The sequence below is a fragment of the Rhinichthys klamathensis genome, unplaced genomic scaffold (assembly GCF_029890125.1).
Source record: "Rhinichthys klamathensis goyatoka isolate OS25496 unplaced genomic scaffold, OSU_Roscu_1.1 h1tg000461l_1, whole genome shotgun sequence".
Classification (NCBI taxonomy): Eukaryota; Metazoa; Chordata; class Actinopteri; order Cypriniformes; family Leuciscidae; genus Rhinichthys; species Rhinichthys klamathensis.
The window spans coordinates 37501-60342 of record NW_026606950.1 but is presented as its reverse complement, the minus strand read 5'-3'; the positions used below and the strand labels follow the sequence as shown (position 1 = coordinate 60342).

General features: G+C 39.3%; 2 protein-coding genes across 2 annotated transcripts in view; one reads left to right on the top strand and one right to left on the bottom strand.

Annotated features, from left to right (window-relative positions):
- Window positions 1–16834, top strand: part of srpk1b (SRSF protein kinase 1b) — a 55914-nt gene extending 39080 nt beyond the window's left edge. Inside the window, 13 exon segments of the mRNA XM_056236690.1 lie at window positions 78–165; window positions 434–458; window positions 461–520; window positions 797–903; window positions 1336–1501; window positions 5543–5568; window positions 5754–5970; window positions 8269–8676; window positions 12024–12124; window positions 12256–12363; window positions 12913–12982; window positions 15126–15218; window positions 15464–16834. Coding sequence (XP_056092665.1) covers window positions 78–165; window positions 434–458; window positions 461–520; window positions 797–903; window positions 1336–1501; window positions 5543–5568; window positions 5754–5970; window positions 8269–8676; window positions 12024–12124; window positions 12256–12363; window positions 12913–12982; window positions 15126–15218; window positions 15464–15648 — 1654 coding nt within the window. The 3' untranslated portion in view covers window positions 15649–16834.
- Window positions 16835–19478: 2644 nt separating this feature from the next.
- Window positions 19479–22842, bottom strand: part of lhfpl5a (LHFPL tetraspan subfamily member 5a) — a 4026-nt gene continuing 662 nt past the window's right edge. The window contains exon 2 of the mRNA XM_056236699.1: window positions 19479–19779. Coding sequence (XP_056092674.1) covers window positions 19529–19779 — 251 coding nt within the window. The 3' untranslated portion in view covers window positions 19479–19528. The remainder of the gene's footprint in view (window positions 19780–22842) is intronic.

Genomic DNA, 22842 nt, shown 5'->3' with positions numbered 1-22842 from the left:
TGTTCACTTACCTGATGGTTTTTCTCTTTCAGTAATCCCATTTATGTATTTGAGGTAATTTATTGTTTTGGTTGCAGAGGGAAGCGTTTTGTGGCCATGAAAGTGGTTAAGAGCGCCGAGCACTACACAGAGACAGCACTCGATGAGATCAAGCTCCTGCGAGCGGTGAGTTACCCCGACACCAGCGCTGCCATAGAAACCATTACGATGAATTATTCGCAAGACCATTTAGTGTCAGATGAATTTGAGAGTGTGCCACACTGCTGTGGAAAAAAGTGATAGTCAGTTGTAGCCACATGGCCTGAGGAAAGTAGTTTCATGGAATGAGAACACTGTTTATGTCGTAATAAACCAAAGAAAATGGTTTTGAAATGTTCCCTGTAAATCTGTCTGAGAGTTATTTTCTCCAATCCCCCCCATCTGGTGGATTCAGGTCAGGAACACAGACCAGAATGATCCAGCAGGGAGAAAGTGGTGCAGTTATTGGACGACTTCAAGATCTCAGGCGTGAACGGGACCCGTATCCTTTCAGTACTGAGAACACTGCCTACATACATGCATAAATCTTCGTTCTAGTGTACTCTATATTTGCTTTTAGGCGCAGTTTTCAGCTGCCGCTCAATCTCTTGATCCACAGCTGTGAGACTCGGCGCTTTGCCCAGATTCAGTTCGCTCTCTTATTTTTGGAGAACAGCTCGCAGTGAGCTGGGGCTTTTGGCTTGTGTTCCCAGAAGAGCTGGAGTTTTGTTCTCCAGAGATACGTTCAGCATCATTTCCCTTAAACATGCTCTGTCAGATGTGTGTATGGTGTTTGAAGTCCTCGGCCACCATCTGCTGAAGTGGATTATTAAGTCCAACTACCAGGGCCTGCCTCTGCCGTGTGTCAAGAGCATTATTCGACAGGTGCATATTTTTCATTCATTGTCATTTAGTTTGGTTGTACAGAAAGTCAAATGCAATTAACAACTGGGTTTTTTCCCCATGTCTCTCTCTCTCTCTCTCTCTCTCTCTCTCTCTCTCACTCTCATCTCTCTCTCTCTCTCTCTCTCTCTCTCTCTCTCCTCTCTCTCTCTCTCTCTCTCTCTCAGCTCTCTCTCTCTCTCTCTCGCTCTCTCTCTCTCTCTCTCCTCTCTCTCTCTCTCTCTCTCTCTCTCTCTCTCTCTCTCTCTCTCGCTCTCTCTCTCTCTCTCTCTCTCTCTCTCTCTCTCTCTCTCTCGCTCTCTCTCTCTCTCTCTCTCTCTCTCTCTCTCTCTCTCTCTCTTCTCTCTCTCTCTCTCTCTCTCTCTCTCTTCTCTCTCTCTCTCTCTCTCTCTCTCTCTCTCTCTCTCTCTCTAGGTTTTGCAAGGCCTGGACTACCTGCACACCAAGTGTAAGATCATTCACACTGATATAAAGCCAGAGAACATCCTGATGGATGTGAATGAGGCGTATGTCAAGAGACTGGCGGCGGAGGCCACAGAGTGGCAGAAATCTGGAGCTCCGCCTCCCTCTGGATCCGCAGGTGACCCCAAGATCTCCTCTCAGATATGCAAGAGAAACAACGTTTAGATTATTAATAGAGTTCCCACTAGGGTCAGTAATCCAGCTAAAATGCTGCTGAAACATATACAAATACCCAAAATGTTAAAGGGGTCATGAAATGCAGTTTCAGATTTGTATTAGTGCTGGGCAAGTTAACGCGTTATTATCGCGTTAACGCATTTATTAATTAATGCCGACAATTTTTTTATCGCGCGTTAACGCAGTTTTTTTAATTATTATTTAGAAAGTCCGTTGCTCACTGGCTCTGAATACACATAGGCCTACAGTCAAACCATGATCACAGGAGGGGTGGGATGTTGGTCAGCCAGCAAATAACCCACCCAAACAAGCAATGGAGAGGCTTTGGCAGGTTCTCTCAGGTGAACAGAAAGGGAGACGGCGCTCCGCAAGTGAATGACAGGCGCTCCATGGATAGTAACCATGGCACCGGCTTCTGTGCGCTACGCAGCTGTAGCCTTCTTAACTTAAATTAAAATCATACATAACTTTACCTGATAGGCCTGCGTTTAGTTTAGCGGGGATGCTCTGCCATGTGAATTCCCTCCTGTTGATGTCCTGATAACTATTTAGATTCTGGAAACTCACAAACAGCGAGCCGAGGATCAGTCTCTCTTCCAATGATTTGTGCTGCGCGTCGTGTACAAAAAGTTAGACAATTCAACTTCGGCAACGCGCGGGCGCGTGCGTGAGGCGAGCATGACCGCAACAGTTTCACAGGAACGCACCCGCTTGTCGCTGCACCTGTGCTCGACCACTTCACCTCACTCTAGGCTGATTTATACTTCTGCGTCGGACTTACGCCGGAGCCTCTACGCTATAGACTACGCGTTGGTTTTTATAATACTTCTGCGTCGTTGTCCCCCTTGACGCGCAATTACACATGAGGGAGAGTGTGAAACCCGGGGAGCGGTTCTAGCAATCACAGCGCTTGCGGTACGCGTAGAATTGACGTTACATTTTTGGAGAGATGCACGTTCGACGCAGAAGTATAAATTGGGCTTTACCTCTGTTTAATGTAATCTTACGTGGGAAACCATGGCATGGCATGACCAAACCTAAGCTGCTATAACGTTGGTCGACTTGAATCTGTAGTAGTGATCATGACCCTTTGACTACATAGACTATTTCTGCTGCTCCCTGATACAAGATACCTGTTCAGAAAAAAAAAAGAAAAAAAGAAAACTGGACTCGTTTTAACAAGCTAGATAAAAGGTAATGCCCTGGCAGTGGCAAATAGCTTTGTTTAAATATTTGATTTGATTACATTAATGTTTAAGTTAAGATTTAAAAGAAATATTTTATTGATATTGTGTAAAGGGAATACTGCTGGTATAAAAGCACCTTATTTGTTTAAAGTTTTTGCAAACCACATGTTATTGCACTTTTGTAGCAGTACATTTAAATCAAAAGTGCGCAATACACTACTTTAGAATTCATTATTCAATTTTGCGCGTAACAATGCGATTAATCGCGATTACATTTTTTTATCGTTGCCCAGCACTAATTTTTATATTATGTTTCTTGGAGTTTACGTTTGCAAAGTGCATAAAAAAGGTTCAATATTTGTAAAAAATTATCATTTTCCATCCAACATCAGTATCGCGCCTGTGATTGATGGACAGGCATGAGTTGTTCAGAGCACATCTTGATTAAAGGGTAGAAAAGAATAATTCATATTTTAAACTGGGGAGTTAGTTTTGAGTTCTGAAACTTGCAGTATGTTTTTATTGTAGAGTAACCTCTTATTTGCTTGAATATCAAGAATATCTTGAGTCTCATTTCATGAAATCTTTTTTTATCTATTATATTATCTATAATGTAATTTCATGAAGTTTGCCTGTGGGGTTTAGTTGCAGACCTTTATAGGACCTATAGAAAAAAGTGATTCACTGTTAGGAAAACAATCCTACCGACTCCAAAACAGGAACAGTGATTACAACAAAATCTACGATTATGTAGACACTAGGGAGCCTTATAATCTAACATAGCAACTGGCCACTTATGAAAAATGTAATTTAGCAGAGTGTTCATTGGGATGTGGTATCTTTTTCATTATATACAGATATTATCCAAAGACCATAACTGTTTAAAAAATATATGTTTTTGTAATATGATAAATATACACTCACCGGCCACTTTATTAGGTACCCCATGCTAGTAACGGGTTGGACCCCCTTTTGCCTTCAGAACTGCCTCAATTCTTCGTGGCATAGATTCAACAAGGTGCTGGAAGCATTCCTCAGGGAGTTTGGTCCATATTGACATGATGGCATCACACAGTTGCCGCAGATTTGTCGGCTGCACATCCATGATGCGAATCTCCCGTTCCACCACATCCCAAAGATGCTCTATTGGGTTGAGATCTGGTGACTGTGGAGGCCATTTTAGTACAGTGAACTCATTGTCATGTTCAAGAAACCAATTTGAAATAATAAGAGCTTTGTGACATGGTGGAAGTAGCCATCAGAGGATGGGTACATGGTGGCCATAAAGGGATGGACATGGTCAGAAACAATGCTCAGGTAGGCCGTGGCATTTAAACGATGCCCAATTGGCACTAAGGGGCCTAAAGTGTGCCAGGAAAACATCCCCCACACCATTACACCACCACCACCAGCCTGCACAGTGGTAACAAGGCATGATGGTTCCATGTTCTCATTCTGTTTACGCCAAATTCTGACTCTAACATCTGAATGTCTCAACAGAAATCGAGACTCATCAGACCAGGCAACATTTTTCCAGTCTTCAACTGTTCAATTTTGGTGAGCTCTTGCAAATTGTAGCCTCTTTTTCCTATTTGTAGTGGAGATGAGTGGTACCCGGTGGAGTCTTCTGCTGTTGTAGCCCATCCGCCTCAAGGTTGTGCGTGTTGTGGCTTCACAAATGCTTTGCTGCATACCTCGGTTGTAACGAGTGGTTATTTCAGTCACTGTTGCCCTTCTATCAGCTCGAACCAGTCTGGCCATTCTCCTCTGACCTCTGGCATCAACAAGGCATTTCCGCCCACAGAACTGCCGCTCACTGGATGTTTTTTCTTTTTCGGACCATTCTCTGTAAACCCTAGAGATGGTTGTGCGTGAAAATCCCAGTAGATTAGCAGTTTCTGAAATACTCAGACCAGCCCTTCTGGCACCAACAATCATGCCACGTTCAAAGTCACTCAAATCACCTTTCTTCCCCATACTGATGCTCGGTTTGAACTGCAGGAGATTGTCTTGACCATGTCTACATGCCTAAATGCACTGAGTTGCCGCCATGTGATTGGCTGCTTAGAAATTAAGTGTTAACGAGCAGTTGGACAGGTGTACCTAATAAAGTGGCCGGTGAGTGTATATTACAACTACCATTTAATGTGAAGACTGGAGTAATAATGCTGAAAATTCAGCTTTGATCACAGGAATAAATTACATTTTAAGGCTTATTTAAAAAAATAAAAAAAAATAACGTATTGCCCCCAAACTGAATGGTACAGTAATGTATAAAGAATAAGAATATCTAGTTATTCTTAAAATTTCTTTTTATTAGCTAGAAATCACAAATAACTGGAAAGGTTATGGAAATGTATTGGTCGAAAACCTTGTATTTAACATTTCAACTGGATCAGGGAGTTTATGAATGCTCTGTTACTTACAGAATATTCTTATTGATGTGATTTTATGAAATTGTTGTTGTACCGTCTGCAGGTTTATTTAGCTGTAACTTAGTAACCTCACATCCATTCACCTCCTCTGACAGCTCAGCATTGAACATCTCCATTGATACATTATTCAGAGTGACGTAAAGTCTGCGGGATGTTTCTAAAAGGAGAGCAGTGACTCATGTGCTCGTCTAAACAACTGAAGGATGACAAATTCCCACAGTGTGAATCTCTGGAGAAGCTCATGTGCTCTACTTTTGAACTCTGTGTAGCTACTGAGAAACGTCCAGCTTTCATGACATTGATTGTGCGCAACAAGATGCTGATGTTGTCTTGTGTTTTCATCTTCTTCCTCCACTGCAGTGAGCACAGCTCCAGCCCCAAAACAAGTGAGTGTTCCTCGGAGATTAGCTGCTTATCAGCAGCAGGTTCACACATAAATTACTGTGAAATCGCCAGACTTAATTTACTCTTCCACATGTGTTATTCATACAAACAACTTGTTTGTATTTGCATTGTTTGTCTCAATGGCTTGTTCAGAAGATTCGAAAAATCTAAAGATTCTCTCCTTCAGATGGCCAAAATGTCCAAGAACAAGAAGAAAAAGATGAAGAAGAAACAGAAGCGTCAGGCTGAGCTCTTGGAGAAGAGGATTCTGGAGATCGAGGGACTGGAGAAAGGCCCTGAGGGAGGACAGGAGGAAGAGGAGGATGAAACGGAGACGCCCGACAGCACCCCATCTGTCCCCAGCAGTCACACACTGCATGACATCACAGCCGAGGGCACACTGGGTGAGGGAGACACTTGATTATTAGTATTAGTACGGTCAGAGCAAGGCTTGACTTGGGCCAGTAAGCGATAGAGCTGCTACACATTTCCTGATTCACAAGCTCTCTATTTGATTCTGAATTCGATTTGGGTGTGTTTTGCTTGTGTATTAAAGAGATTCTCTCAAGGCTAATGCTGCAAATTAAATAGGGAACCTTGCAATTTATTCATTTTAAAAATTATCAAAGGGGAGTGTTTAGTGTTATTTGTATACTATTGTAGTATTTATTCATATTTTCAATTAGCTTTCAGTTTTCATTTAGATTTTTGTAATTTTGTTATGTGCTTTTTTTTTTACTTATTACTTCTTATTTCAGTTAGTTGCCAAGGAATCATTTCTCATTTTCTAAATTTCTAGTTTGCTTTTAAATGTAACAATTTTTATTTTATTTAAGCTGTATTTCAATTAACAAAAATTATTTTTTAATAGTTTTATTTTTATTTAACAATAACAACACTGCAGTCAAATTGCTATTCAATCAATATAGCAATTTTTTTTTAAAGTAAATTAAAATTGTATATAAAAAATAATAGTGCCGATAATAATTGAGCACAAAATCAGCATTTACTATGATTTCTGAAGGATCATTGAATACAGCTTTGACATCATAGGTGAAACTGGAAAAATTTGAATATGGTGCAAAAGTTCATTTATTTCAGTAATTCAACTTAAAAGGTGAAACTAATATATTATATCGACTCATTACATGCAAAGTGAGATATTTCAAGCCTTTATTTGTTATAATTTTGATGATTATGGCTTACTGCTAATGAAACCCCAAATTCAAAATTAGAATATTGTGAAAAGGTTTTCATAGCTGTAAGCTGTAAAATTATAACAAATAAAAGGCTTGAATTTTTTAATTAGCCCGATATTCGAATTTTTCGAGTTTCACCTGTATAAATAAATATATAATTCCATCCATACATCCTGTAATACATTAATATATTTTAGGGCTGTCAGTTAAACGTGTTATTAACGGCGTTAACGCAAACCCATTTTAACAGCGTTAATTTTTTTATTGCGCGATTAACGGATTCTGAATGGAAAGTTTACTTTTAAAAAGTTGCCAAATGGTTCCATTGACGAGACCAAAGTGATCTGTGTGTTTTGTCGTTGTGAACTGAGCTATCATCATCGCAGCACGTCCAGTCTGAAACACCACTTAATGATGGCCAAGCACACACACACACACACACACACAGCTGATGCGAATTCTCCACCCCTCGTCAATATCAGGACCTCGTCAGTATTTCTTTCACCCTTTTATTGATGGACAGTGTTACATTGTGTGAGAGATTATTTGCTCCAAGTGAGAATGTTAGTGTGAAATTGAACACAGTATATGCCAATGTTGTTTTCAATAAAAAACATTTGCACACAGCAAGCCGATCCACTTTTCCATGTTGATAAGTGCCTTAAAATGAGAAAAAAGAATGGGACAAAAATAAATCGAGAGACATTTAGAATAGATTAAAATGTGCGATTAATCGCGATTACATATTTTAATCGTTTGACAGCACTAATATATTTCCATCACTGCAAGTGATGAGAACTTGATGTTGATTCAGTAACCACAATGACAGATTCAGTCTGTTCTTTCAGTGAAGGATTTGTCAAACTCCTGAGTTTGTGAATCTGTCTTAAAAAACATACAAATGAGTGGCTCAATAGAGTCATTTGTTCATGCACTGAATCATTTTGATTCACTAAACAGAACCGGTTCTTAAGAGTAATTGTGAATTGAATTACACTGGCTGAGATTTTAAGAAACTATTAGATTGTTCAAACGTAGATTGCAATTAATTAGAAAAACCATAATGTTACCTAGCCCCAGTAAGCAAGCGCCTAGCAACCGCAGATCAGTGTACTCAGAACACCTTAGCAACCACTTAGCAATGCTCCGACATCCATCAGCAACACCTTAGCATTGTATCGTCAAGCACAGGCAAACATCACATACATTTTCTTGAAAAGTAAATGTAAATCTAAAGCAGTCGTCAATGCAATTAATTATATCATTATTAACTGGCTCAGTTGGCGCAAATATGTGTGCAATATCTGTAGTGTTGCAGAATCTCTGCTGCTCTTCTGAGTGTAGCCACATCCCAGTCGTTATGAAAAAAACATGCTTCCAGCTACTGTCTTCATCAATTATGACTGCTGTTGCTGCTCTTTAGAGTCTTTCGCCATGATATATCAGCGTTTCAACTCCGAGATTGTATTGAAATCAAAACTTTTGAACTTTTTCCCACTCCAGACGGTGTCTCAGATGGTTGGTCTCAGCTCAGAGGCGGCGTCAACGGCCACAGCCCGGGCCTTGAGGACGAGCAGAGCCTCGATCTCCAGCAGCAGATGAAGGACGACACCCCCGTGAACCCCTACGACAGCGGCACCGAGGGCTCCGACCCTACTAACCCTTACCCAGCATGCAACGGCACCGAAGAGAAAGAGCCCAGTCCTCCGTCCCCTGCCGCCACAGACGGTAATGGACCTTTGATTTGTGGCATGGTTGAGTCACAGTGCCCTAGGGTGCAGGATCAAGAGAGCCCCACGGCGGAGCTGAACGGCTCCGGCTCTGTTGAGGGCCCCAGAGTGGAGGTGGGCCTCACCATGGAGGTGGATCCCAGCGCGCAGGCGGTCACAGAGGAGGAGAGCCTGAAGGACGGTCAGTGCGGAGCCCTCGCTGGAGGAACGCCCCTCTCTTTAATTCTGTTTGCGCCTTACTAACTGCCCTCCCTCTCTCTCCGCCTCTGTGTGTTTCCTAGAGTCTCCTAACACTGAACTGGTTTTGCTAATATACTAAAACAGCCTGATTTTGCAGTGTTTAATGGCAGTATTAATCCAGGAAAAGGGACAATTCACATACAACATGCTTTTGATGAAGTAGGGGTGGGCGATATGACCAAAATCTTATATCAAGATATGAGTAATTTTATTTCACGATAACGATATAGTTAGTTATTTTTATTTTTACTTTTAAATAAGGTTTTTATGATATTGATATCAAAATATTTGACACCCTTGAAATTTCATAATTCTTATCACCATTTTCAATATCGTTTAAAAAACTAATACTAGCCTAAAAAAAAACTCTCAAGCTTACTGTAAGTCCAGTAAACAGTGATAAATGAAATAAACCTAACTGAAAAATTTCAAGCATATATAAGAAAAACTATAAATGTATAATAATAATTCGTTACATTTATATAGCGCTTTTTCTGGGACCTCAAAGCGCTTCACATATGGAAGGGGGAATCTCCTCAACCACCAAAAAAACCTGAAAAAAACCCCACTGCATAGTCTTCACTGTGTAAATTAAATATACATTTATTATTACAGTTACGAAACCGATTCAGTCAAGAGCAGTGAGAGATTTTTTCTTTTGTTGTTTGATCAGCATTAATAACGACAGTGCATTTAGACGCTGTCACTTTAAGACCGGCTACACAGATCCATTATACTCGTGCGTTTTCTTTACTTCCGTTCAGACAAATTACTGTTTACACTTGCAAATACATGGTCATTTTGACACAGGTATGTGTATTTAACCGTTCTAGCCCATTTAGGCGGGAAAAAGTATGTGTATTTAACCGTTCTAGCCCATTAAGGCGGGAAAAAGCACTCAGTTTTTACACGTGCTCTACGAGCAGCGGCTTCATGTCGAAAAGAGTACTCTTTCCATGCTTATTGCAGGTTAAAATCACCTATTTATAAATGGCATTGTTAAAAGATGCATGCAAACGATAAGCTTTCGTGACCGCACAGCAACATCTAGAGAAGATGGTCCTAAATCTCTCCCGGTTGACGAATTTCTACTAGCATATCGCCCACCCCTACGATGAAGTAAGATGATTATAAAGATGGAACTGACAGTCATGAAAGTCAAGAAATAATTCACAAGCATTAGACCTAGATAAAAATTCACTAAGAAATAAATAGTTGGATATGTGCCATTTTGTCTCTTTTCCAGTGTTTTAATGCAGAGGCCTCAGAGCAAACCGCAGCAGAAAAAGTGCATGACCCAAGCTGTCCAAGAGCTCAGGAGCAGTTTATTAGAGCTGTCAGCTGCTCTGACACATTTCTTGTTCTGTGTAATGAGGTTGTGATGTGTTCCCCAGCCACATAAGTGTATGTTCTTCTCTCTAAGAGTTAGACAAGCATAGTCAAGAGAGTGTTTCTATTTCATCAAACATTGTGTCACAGCAAGATAAACTTCAGATACTTGAGCAAGCATACATGAATCTATCCATCCATCCCTCTATCATTCTATCTATTGTTCTATCTATCTATCTGTTTGTCTGTGTGTGTCTATCTAAATAGGTTTGTCTATATCTCTTAGAGATGCACCGATTACAATTTTCTAGGCCGATTACAATTTTTCCTTGAGTTTGACCTGCCGATACCGATTTTAGCTGATTCCGATTTCATTTTTTCAAACCACTTTACAGCACACACAAATATTTATTTTCCATCTTCTCTTTAATAGAACATTTTGCATAGAAATTTTTTTTTTAACAGATAATCGCTATAAAATAGAACTATATAAATTACTCCTGGTGTGGGAAATCACTACACATCTAAAGTGCAGTGTTATGGAAGAACCATTTCCTTTTCACATCCAATATCCAACTAAAACAATTTGATATTTAGCAAACTAAACTTCTGTATGAAAACAAGTAATGACAATAAAATAATATATAAATAACAAATAAAAATAAAATAAATATTGCCTTGCAGTATAAAGATATTTCTCTCTCTCTCTCACACACACACACACACACACACACACACACACAGGCTTATTGCAATCACTTGTACATCAATGGCGAGTTATATTTCTCAAACAGTTCTTCTCTCATCTGACACATGTCCAGCCAAGCTAAACAGGACAAGTGGAGCATGTGCAGGGACACGATTGGGAAATAATAAAAACAAGTTTAAATGGGTAAATTTTCTATAAATATTTTTGTCTCTTCATTTTCTTTCTGACAGAGCCTAGCCTACTTCAGTTCTTGTTAAAACACACCAGACATGCAAATTCTGTGCATTTTGGGCACTTTTTGGATGAAATCATATTTATTTTGTCCATCAAAAGTGTGCTTTCACTTAAATTGAGCGCAGCAAAAATGCGCCGAAACCCGCGCTTCACTGTTGCTCACGCGACGCCCCTGCTCGACGCTCCCGCGCTGCTCCGGCTCCCGGTGTGAATGCACTCGTTGATTAACATGCACGCCGAACAAAAATAAAACGCGCTGCTCCCGCTTGCGGTGTGAAACGGCCGTAATTCACAAGGTTTCCTACATGTGCGTTCCGTGTGCACGTGTGATGCTGATGTTGCGCGATGTTAATCATGCGGCGCCCGAGTGCATTTGACCGGCATAAAATCGGATTATGTCAGACTGACCGGCCGGTCGCCGATCACGTGAAAATCGGCCGATTCCGGTCACACCAGCCGATCAATCGGTGCATCTCTAGTTATCAAAGTTGCGTTGGATTTTCTCCTCAGCGTAAAGGTTGAGAGATCCATCTATCACTGTTTTCCATGTTCATAGAGTTAGATTGTGGAGTAAATATATAGACTATAATCAGTGTGTTTACACAGCTTTTAAAAAAAATGGCGAGTGCTGGTGTTTCGCGTGCATTCGGCCAATCAGCGTATATCACTGGTAGTTCCTATAGTGTTGTTTTAGACCCTACTCTGAAGCAGGAGCTAAATTAGTTCCCCTAAAGGCGTTCCTAGAACTAAAATCTTGTGTCTATCTATCTATCTGTCTCTGAGTGTGTGTGTAACCACAGGTGTTCACCTGTTACCGGTGCTCCAGCGTCTTTATTCTGCTGCTCTAATTTTTCATGGCTGATATTGATTAATAGAGAGCCGCTTCTATTAGACTCAACATCCTACAGAGCATTATAAATCAGCAAACACTGAACCTCATAAGAGCCGACTCAGAATGTGTGTGTGTGTGTTATTGACTCTAAAATCGTCTTTCTCCTGCTTCTGTTTTACTGCAGCTAAGAATGCTGCGGGAAACCTGCTACTCAACCCCCTGGAGCCGCTAAACTCGGATAAGATCCAGGTGAAAATCGCTGACCTGGGAAACGCCTGCTGGGTGGTGAGTCTGGAGTTTTCTGATAGTCCACCCAAGAACGAAGATTCTGTCATCATTTACTGATTGAGATGATGATGATATCTGATGTTTTCAGTGGTTGGTTCCTCCTAATTTAACTCGTTTGTCATCATCAGCATAAGCACTTCACAGACGACATTCAGACGCGGCAGTATCGCTCTCTGGAGGTGTTGATTGGATCAGGATACGGGACCCCAGCTGACATCTGGAGCACAGCCTGCATGGTGCGTTTGAAGACTTTTAGATAAGAAACACTGTTTTTGATTTTGATATATGGGAGAAAACTCCACTGGTGAAGTGTGCAGTTCCAAAACATCAAGGTTTTGAGTCTCTCTTGCAAAACCTAGTGAGATGCCTTGCTGTGAACTGCCTTATAAAGAGCACTCTACACAGGCACCAACTTTCCATGACACAAATAGCTTTCCATGTGGAGACTTGACTGAGTTTGGTGTTAGCCTGTTGCTAAAGTAATAACCCTATACTCAAGTTTTACCCAAAAATTCCAAAATGTGAAATTTTCTTTAATATTTTGTTATGGTAATGAACAGTAAGGTCAGACCCACAGAGTGAGGTTAAACTCCATCTGTATCAGCATTTCAAGCCCGCTGCGTAACGAAAGAGTCGTGTCACGTCGTGGCGGCTTCAGTTCGGGCAGGGGTGAGAAGGTTGGCTTGGCCTTTCAGATAGCAACCTACCATCTAGAGAATTGGATACTAGGAACGTTGTGTCCGCGCACACATACATTCGTCTTCTCAAAGTGTGTGTCTCTCTAGGCATTTGAGCTGGCGACAGGGGATTACCTGTTTGAGCCTCACTCCGGAGAGGATTATTCCAGAGATGAAGGTAATTATTCTTCCACAGGTTGCCAGGGTGCATACACATTTTTACCAATACATTTCCATGACTTTCCCTTTTTTTTTTTAGAGGCAATATTCATGACCTAATGTTCCATGAAAGTCTATGTATACTGGCAAAATAAGAATTAAAAAACATGTTTAAATGTATCATGTATCTTAACTAAAATGAATGACTATTATTGCTATTCGATTGCTTGCTATTTTTAATAAATTCAAGCTGTGACTGTGAGAACGCAGAGAACACGCAGAGAACATAACGTCATGCGATTGAATGCCCGAATGTATTGAAATTTGTTTTAAAAATATTAGCAATTAAACCAGGGCATGAATTTTGTTTTGGATAATGTAATATAAAAAACATATATATTTTTTAACATTACAAAATTGTCTCAGGTAAATCCTAAATGCTCGCTCTATGTACTGTATGTGTTTTTACTTTGGAGTAATTTTTGCACAATATCTTACAGGGAAGCTTGATTTCAAATTTTGAATTTAATTTACAAAGTCAAAAAATAAAAACAAATAAATTACAAGCAGTTGCACAAATAAATACCATAGAATAAATAGAAATGAAAGTTTTTCTTTTTAGGTAGATCTAATAGTAGTGTTCAGGTACAGAAATACCAAAAAAAATTCAAGTACTCAAATGTGAAATAATACTGAATAGTTTCACTGTAAATTAAAAACAGACTGTTTACGTTTGAAGACACAACCAACTTTGTTTACGAGGATACTCACCAAGACCGACATTTTGAGATAATTGTGTATTTGTCCATTTAAGCACACTAAGCCACAAAAATATCACTCAATTTGGTACTTGCGAGCTGTGTGCGATGCGGCTTTATGTGTGCGCACTTTGGATGTGACAGAGCGCACAGAAAAGTTAAGCACTGAATTAAAAATATTGTTTGGAATCGCTTAAAAAAAACTTGCATTTTTAAATTGACCAGACTTAAATAGATGTGCAAATGATCTGAACTTTTGTGACGATGCAACACTGATTGGGCAAGTGTCGATTCCATCAACTGTCCCGAAACCGGAGCGAAAGTCGTGTCACTGTGTGCAGTGCAGACGCAGTGTGCTGATGTGAAGCCATTCGTGTCATAATAAGAGAGAGATATTTTATATTATTAATTCAGGGTATATTAATTCAGATATAATAATTCAGGGCTCCTTCATAAGAGACTTGTTCTCAAAGGATTTCCCTGGTTAAATAAGGGTTAAACTTGTGAAACTTAATACTTTTCCAGGCCTGGAAAGTTTTTTTTTTTAAATTCCATGACTTTTCCAGGTTTTTACGACCATACGAACGCCATGGTTTGGATTCCGCCCACACAACTTCTCCAGACCCGCAGTGAATCTGGAGCTCCAACACATGAACAAACAGTCCCATCGGGAGAACAAATCACACTATGCCTATTAATTAGCACTTGAACGAGAGCCATTGCAAGTTTACTAATGACGCCCAATGCATCCATCTCTCAAGCGCAGTGTAATATTTGAGCTGTCATTACGGAGGTGGCACTGGGGAGGTGAATCGCTGGAGAGGTTGTGTCCTCTAAGCTGTGTTCAGACCGCCAGATGTCCAGATTTGATCTAGATGGGTTTTTGAAAGTCTGGACAGCAAAAAAACACAATCTGATTCACATAATATCCTGAGGTTGACATTTCACCAAACACACTGGTCCAGCCGACCAATCAGAGCACACTGTGCTTATCAGAAGGCGGGGCTTCATAGAGACAGGAACTAAACAGAGCGTTACTGACAGACTGGGAAGAGAGGAGCCGCAACAATGGAGAATATGGGGGAAATAATGTGTTTTTTGAACATTCAAGCATAAAATCCTATTCTAGTAGAGTCCAAAAATCAAAATCAAGACTTTGTAAAACAGTTTAATATGCGCTCTTTAAAAAATTCTAATAAAAAGAAAGACCCATTATGTCCTCTTTAATATACAGGTACATTAGGACTTGGCATGTCAGGTCTTAATAAAACATGTTCACTAAATTCAAGGACAAACATAAATTGGTGGGATCATAGATGACAGTTTTATCAGACCAATTCAAGTCAATAATTGTAAAAGTTCCATGGTTGTAATCGCTATCTTTTCTGTTTCTTTTGTGAACAGATCACATCGCGTTGATTATCGAGCTGCTGGGGAAGATTCCTCGTAAACTCATCATGAATGGCAAATATTCCAAGGAATTTTTCACCAAGAAAGGTACATCTGTCAATAGACACATGTCACATGAGTAATTGCTCAGCTAATGTGTTTCACTTACTTGATAAACTTGCTCACAGTGTTCAGTAGCTTTGTGTGAATGTCATAGATTGATTAATGAGGTGTGTCAGCACTGCCATTAATGGGATGGCCAAACATTTTTTCGAGCATGCGTAAATGTTGAAACTGATAGTTCTCACTTTAACTTTTAATTGGATGTGTCCATCTATTTGTTTGTGTGCTAGGTGACCTAAGGCACATTACTAAGCTGAAACCGTGGGGTTTGCAGGACGTGCTGGTGGAAAAGTACGAGTGGGCCCGAGACGAAGCCCAGAATTTCGCGGACTTCCTCATCCCGATGTTAGACCTCATCCCAGAGAAAAGAGCCACGGCTGCCGAATGCCTCCGTCACTCCTGGATCGCCTCCTAGTGGCCAAAACCCTCCAAACCACACACACACACGCGCACTTCTCTGAACTCATGAATGCTCACCACTGACAGACGCTGTCTTAAGAGCCGTTCCTGGTGTCCTGGCGGATATTAGCCGCAAGGATGAGAAGGTCCGGTCAAGCAGATCTAATCTGAATCCAGTTTGCAAGTCGTCGTTGCTTTTTTACGTAATGGGTAGAATTTGAGCGTACCGTCATTTCAGTGGTCCGTGCTCTTGCTGATTTCTCTAACAATCACTTTTCTATCAGTTTCCGTCATATCACAGGATGGTTTGAAACGTGTCCGCCGGATTGGTTTATCTTCTCAACAGGTTGGACTTTGTCAACTTACAGTGTCCATTTTCTTAAAAGCAAGAGTGTTTGGAGTAAAACGGACTCAGTAGCTGATTGTAGTTTTTCTTCACTGTGTTAAGAAACGATTGCTAGTCACAACTGTTTTCCATATCTTCACAGAGGGTTTTACATCGATGTCTGAATGAAGGGAGCATGAATGGACATTATTGAAGTTCTGAGTGTCTTCGAATTGAATGTGAGCTACTGTACAGTGCAGGAGAAACACACCCATGTATTTTTACCACAAAGGGCGAAAAATAAAAGGTTAGAATTTCTCATTTTGATTTTTATGTCACAAAAGCCATAAAGGATTATCATGGTTAGAATAACTCGTTGTGTAACAGTAATAATGACGTTTAATATGTGAATGCCAGGGAGGAGTTTTGGGATCAAGGTTTTTTGAGTTACATAATCTAAAATCAGTGAGAACATTTCAAATTTTGTACATACTCATACCAAAGAGTTGGTTCGTCACACGATCAGTGTTGTACAGTCTTAAGCCCCATTATTTGTGTACAGTTTTGTTATAAATGAATGGCTTAAGAATCACTGATTCGGAGATGCCTTGAAATGAATCTGCAATGATCTGTGCATCTTTTTATGCTTTTTCTTGTTGCTTCAAGCAATATTAGTTTTTGTCTCTGGATGAAGTCCTAGTTTAACTTTGAAAGGCCTTCGCGTTCTCTTGGATAAGCCGGTTTCGTTTGACCTTTTTTCACAGACATCATCTGCTTCTCTGCTCTCTGTTTTCATGAATGTCTCTCTGCTTTTGCTTGTTCAGCACTGAACTAAAATTGTTTCTGTAGTAACTTTAAATAAAGTTTTTGAAATGGCTTTTGGGACTTCAAAGTGTTTGTAGTTTAGATTAACGGTAACACTTTACAATAAGGTTTCATTAGTTAACAAACTAACAATACTTGTATTAATACATTATTAAAACCCAAAGTTGTAACCCTTAACGTTAATGCACTGTGAACGAACATGATTATTAACTAGCATTAACCAGGCTAAATAATGCTGTACAGATATATTGATCATTGTTAGTTTGTTAGTTAATGCATTAATGGTAACAAATGAGACCTTAATGTAAAGTGTTACATGATTAACTTTGCCATTTTGATTCATATCGCGAAATAACAGCGTGTCCCGTTTCATTTCTGAATAAATGAAGTGCGTGTTGATTTTAATTCGTGGAAGACTACGTCGTAAAGCGAGCTGGTGCTTTCATGTCCTCACAGAATGATTATAGCACAGGTATAGATTTTTAATATTAATAATGCCATTTACAAGAACAAAACAAATAGCATTCCTGTAAAGGCACATTTCTGATTCACAAGGATTCGGAGCGGCACTGAAAGAGGGTTCTCCTTAGTTGAACAAAGATAGATGTTTTGTTGTTATTGTGGGGAAACGCGTGTGTGATGGTCTCTTAGTAGACGTGAACATTTAAATTAAAGACAAAAAGACTTGATTCAGTCATGAGTGGCTGAGCTTTTAAGCTAATTGGTTGAGTGAGTGAGTGATTGAGTCGTAACACGAAGGGCGTCTCAATCGGATGTCCGCATCCAATAGAATAGCCTGAATATTCTCACTCAACCCACTGACTGCTTCTGATTGCTTTCAGAGGGAAAAAGCTGCCCATAACTACTGGTCTAGGATCAGTTTTCCCCATAATAATAGCATATATTAGCAAAACCGATTTGGTGTTTGCGCTCTTTCAAAGGCTTCTATTTACAATGTGTTTTTGCAGCGTTGAGCAGTGCAGCCAATCACCAACATCAGTCGAGCTCATGAAAGCAATGGTCAAATCAGACGTGTTTGTTAGGATCCACTCTTCGCTCAAAAACACCGCATTATTTGTCCAGTGCACGCTCACGAATCCTCGTTAAAGTGTGACATTATGTAGGCTAAATAAGAGATTCATTGTGCCGTCAGCTTCATTGATTATATCAGAACTGTGTGAGATCGAGATGAGTGACGGTGATTATTAAGGCAGCGCTCTATATATAATCCATTCAAAATTTGAATAAAACTTTGTTTTGCTGCATTAGGTAAGAGAATGGTAATTTATTATACAAAATGGCTGCCATGCCAAATCATGCATATAGTATGCTTGCTTTTCTGTTTAAATCATAATGGTTTGTGAACATATAGCTGCTTTAATAGCAAATCATTCATGCTGGGATGTGAAGGATGTTACTAGACGACACGTAACTTGAAAATATTTCATGACACTCTTTTTAAATGTGTTTTTAAAGAGGAAGGCGGTCTCTCGGCTGACTCGGTTTGAAGGCAGCCTTCGCTTCACATTCTTCATTCTGCCTGTTTTGAAGGATGCGTTAAGTGTATCGTTCGTGTCCTCCAATCGCCCACAATCCTTTGCACACATTCCTTACAGAGAAAGAATTAACAGAGTTTGTCCAATTTCACTGTCATGCACGAAAAAAAAATATTTTGGAGATAAAGTCGTTGTTTTCTTTTGTTTAGTTGTAAATTAACCACGTAATGCTAAACTTGTTCATGTGTGTTGATTAGGGTTGGAGATAAGGACCGAAGGACTGAGGTTGCCCATTCCTGATCTATGCCGGATTAATCTTCTATTGGTCACACGTGATACAAATTCACAGGTCAAAGTTCACCAAACCTTCTTCACATTGGCTTGTGTGTGTGGTCTCCAGCATTCACATGTGTATGAATGAAGTGCAGTGTGTTCTCCCTAGTCTAAACCATGTAACTAGCAGAAAAAGCCACTGAACGAGTTTACGTATTACAAATATTTGAGGATGAAAGTCCACACCATATACGTAAATAAAAATCAGCTCAGTTCTTTCTGGTTTACTGATTTAATTTTTACTAAACTCAAAAGTGTTTTTTTTTTTTTAAACAAATGCTCTTAACAAAATACCTCAATTTGGCCATGGTCTCAAAATATAAAATATATTTAAGAAGTTTATATATTAAAAATGTTTGAAGTAAACTGAAAGGTGGTAACAACCTTTTACAGACACATGGATTATTTGAGGATTATTGTCCTTCATATTTCAGAGATGGGCAGAAAGTGCTGTGTAGAGCCTGATGGTGTGCAGAAGTCTTCATGCTTCCTCTAAAGAGAAAAAAACAGTTATATTAGTTTATCAACAACATTCACCTCAGTGTATGAGGAATAATAGAACCGGAATGACATGATAAATAGTGTTTTGCGGAGTTGTTCAAGTGAATAATCACACTAATGAAAGGTGCACACGCATCCGGCGCGGATAATACACTTCTTGTTGCTAGCACTGCACGCTTGACGTGGGTTCTGGGATTACAGAGAACTGCTGTGGACGTAAAAGAAATCCTATATGCACATTCAGCACGTCTCTTTGGACATTGTTATTGCAAAAAAAAAAAAAAAAAAACGACACAAGATACCGGCTTGCTCCACCGATGCTATTTTAAACCTGCTGCACCTGCAGTGTTCCCGTCTTTCCTCCACTGCTCATTTCTACTGTCAATCATTTAGTAACACACTCAAGTCTTCTGGATTCATAGCATACCTTTCTTGCCCTCCACCTGGAAGTCCTCGGGCAGCAGTTTGTCTTGCCGGTTTCCCAGTACGAAGGCCAGGAAGGATAATGTGAGGGAGTCCATGATGCTGATGATGGCCAGGATATACGCCCAGCGCACCGTACAGTTTCCCAGTGTGTATTTATCCGTCCGCTGCCCACACATCCTCTTCACCTCCTCCGAGTCCCAGCCGTCCGGGTAGATCATACAACCTACCACCATGCAAGTCGCTGAATATCAAAAAGATACCCAGTCAGATCAATATAACAAAAAGATTTACAATTTTGTGTAGGAAATATGAGCTATACAACATTTTTTTTCCGGTCCTCAAATTGGATTGGCTAAGCGGCGTTTAGCACTTTTCCCTGTTTGAATCACTCCGCTTGTTTGTGTTCGCCTGTTCCAGAGACAGAAGTTTTCAGTGACGGTTACGTGTTTTCAGACAGAGGTTTTCAGTGACCGCCAATAGCTGACGAAATGTCCTTCAATCATCCCCTCAACCGATTCCTTCAAAGACTGATTCATTCAGGAAAGAGACGCCACTGCTGTTGCCTGAGTCTGACACACAACGGCTGTTTCAGGTTTTCAGCTTCGCTTTAGTTTGGAATCGTTCAAAGGATCCGGCTTAGCTCAAGATGTTAAAGAAATTAATACTTTTATTCAGCAAAGATACATAAAATTGAACAAATGTTACAGTTAAAGGTACAATATGTTGGATTTTTGCAGTAAAATATCCCAAAACCACTAGGCCAATGTTATATATTTTGTTTAGTTGATTACTTACAATATCCCCAATGTTTCCAACTATTTGTAAATCGTGAGAAAATTGCGATTTTAACCAAGGAAGCGGGACGTGTCAGCAGGGGTGAGGAGTCGCCAGTCTATGGCGTCATATCCGCGTTACCCTCGGTTTCCGCTCATACTGCCATAGAAACCATAGCGACAGACGTGAACAACTGGGTTATGCTTAGCAGGACGCTCACGCTGTTGTTGTTTTGTTCAAACATTATGGACCATGGCAAGCAGACTTTGAGACAAAAAGAGGACTAAAACGAAGATCAAAATTCGAGATGCCGAGAGCTCCACGTCGGCGACTAACTTCGACTCGACAGAGACTCGAGTGTTGCATGTACTTTATTAGACAGGTGAGCAAATGTAGGCTACATAAAACTAATCAATGTTTTTTAGTTCAATATGATGAAATGTTAGAATATGATCTGTATGTTATTCTAATGTTGATCTAGCTCACTGCTAGTCTAATACAGCCGACACACAACCTAACTAACAACATTCAACACACTCAAATGCCGTTTAGTGTGATAGTGTAACTTTTAGAGCAAGTGAAACAGCGCTGCGTTACCTCAAGTTTAATTCGTCTAATAAACTGACCTGTGTGAGTATTAATTCAGCACTTGCGTGTAGTTCGGTAGAATGAAATGTCCTTATTCCTTTATATCCGCGGGACTCGCGTTGTGTGTGGCGCTGGTATAAGTCTCTCATTAGCAATCGCGCCCTGCTTCATATCACAGTCATGTTAAAAACATCTCTATATTCACTCATCCATAAAAGATCCATCAGCTTGACGACAAGATCCATAATTCCGCTTAATGCTTTGCGTCATCGATATACGCCTTTGTTATTGTAAGAGATTAGCGACCCCTGGTGGCCAAAAATGACATCTATCTTTCAAATAAATGCTGTTCTTTTCATCAGTTTCATCGAGAAAGATTCGTCAAAGAATCTTTTTCAAAGACAGTTTTCTACATTGATAATGATAATAATAAGAAATGTTTCTTGAGTGCAGCAAATCATCATATTAGAATAGAATGAAGACCGTAATAGAGTAATGGCTGTTGAAAGTTCGTAAAAACAATTTATGAGAGCATAAAAAACTAGTGTTTCTACATGAAGCAAAACAGCTAATGCGTTTCTAAAACTTATTTTCTGTTTATTGAGCTATAAAAGCTGAATCATAGCCATCATATTCAGAAAACATCTGAAAACATGTTTTTAATTGATATTTTTTAAAAAGGTATTCTTCCCGAACAGTGCCAGAATAAAACAGCAGATTACTCAATCTCAAACTCCTTACTCCAAATAGTTTGATCATTATTATTAAATCTGTCTTTAGACAATGGTGTAAAAATGTTCAGTAATTATTGTATACTTTAATGTTTGAGTCCATACAGCAAATTAACTTTCAAAAATAAACCATCCACTGGAGAAAAAGCATGACCTTGATTTCTCTATTATCGTTGTCAAAAATACTCTCGACTACCAGAAATACTTTGCATTGGGACTGTTGCCTGGCAACTTCAGCCACACTTAACTCATCATTCATTATTCATATGACAATACACTCTCTGCAGGGCAGCTGGTGCTGCGGTGGATATTGCTTTACACACACTCTCTCTCGGTTTCACACTCACTTTCTTTTAACGAGTATGCATTATGTAATATGGTGTGATGGGAGGGTTATCTGTGTCCTCAGCGATTCATTAGATAGGACAAGACTTAAAGCATTATATGTCATAACCCAGCAGAAATATATTCCACTAATATACAGTAAAGCAGCGTGTCTAATCCGTCACGAAGATGTGGAACTATCCAGGGTGCTGAAGTCCTCATGCCTTTCACAACACCGTTACAACAGCTTCTGAAGCACTTGAAGAGTTCAGTAGTACTTTATTATAACCTTCATATGCCATTAACACCCATTGTATTGTTATTGATAAACAATCTGTCAAAGATGTTTGTTTTTGATCTGCAAATAACAATAAATAATTTTTGAAAAACGTTTTTTTTAAAACATAACTGAAAAATCTGAAATGTTGGCTTGCCAACTAACTCAAATAAAATGTAATTGAAGTCGAAGTACAAAAAAATAAAACTGAAATATTTCAAAAGCAAAGATGAATTACATAAAATTAAAACTAAAAACAAAGGCTAATTTAAAATCTTGAAAAAAAGAAACTATGATATAAATAATAAAAAGTAACACTGCACTTAAGACACGTTTAAAAATGACAATTTTATTCTATTAGATAAAATATTTAATGAAATCTGCAAACAGATTATTTCACTTTAAATCAAAAACAAAACAAACAAATGCCACTTGGAATGATATTTTTATATATAATAAAAAAAAAATGATGTTTTTTGGAAAATATGTCCAAATACTTTTTGGGGCCACTGTACATAATATAATATAATATAATATAATATAATATAATATAAAAGTCACGGTTAGGTGGTTGAGAAAGGCGCACGAGAATTACAAAGTCCTTTTAATC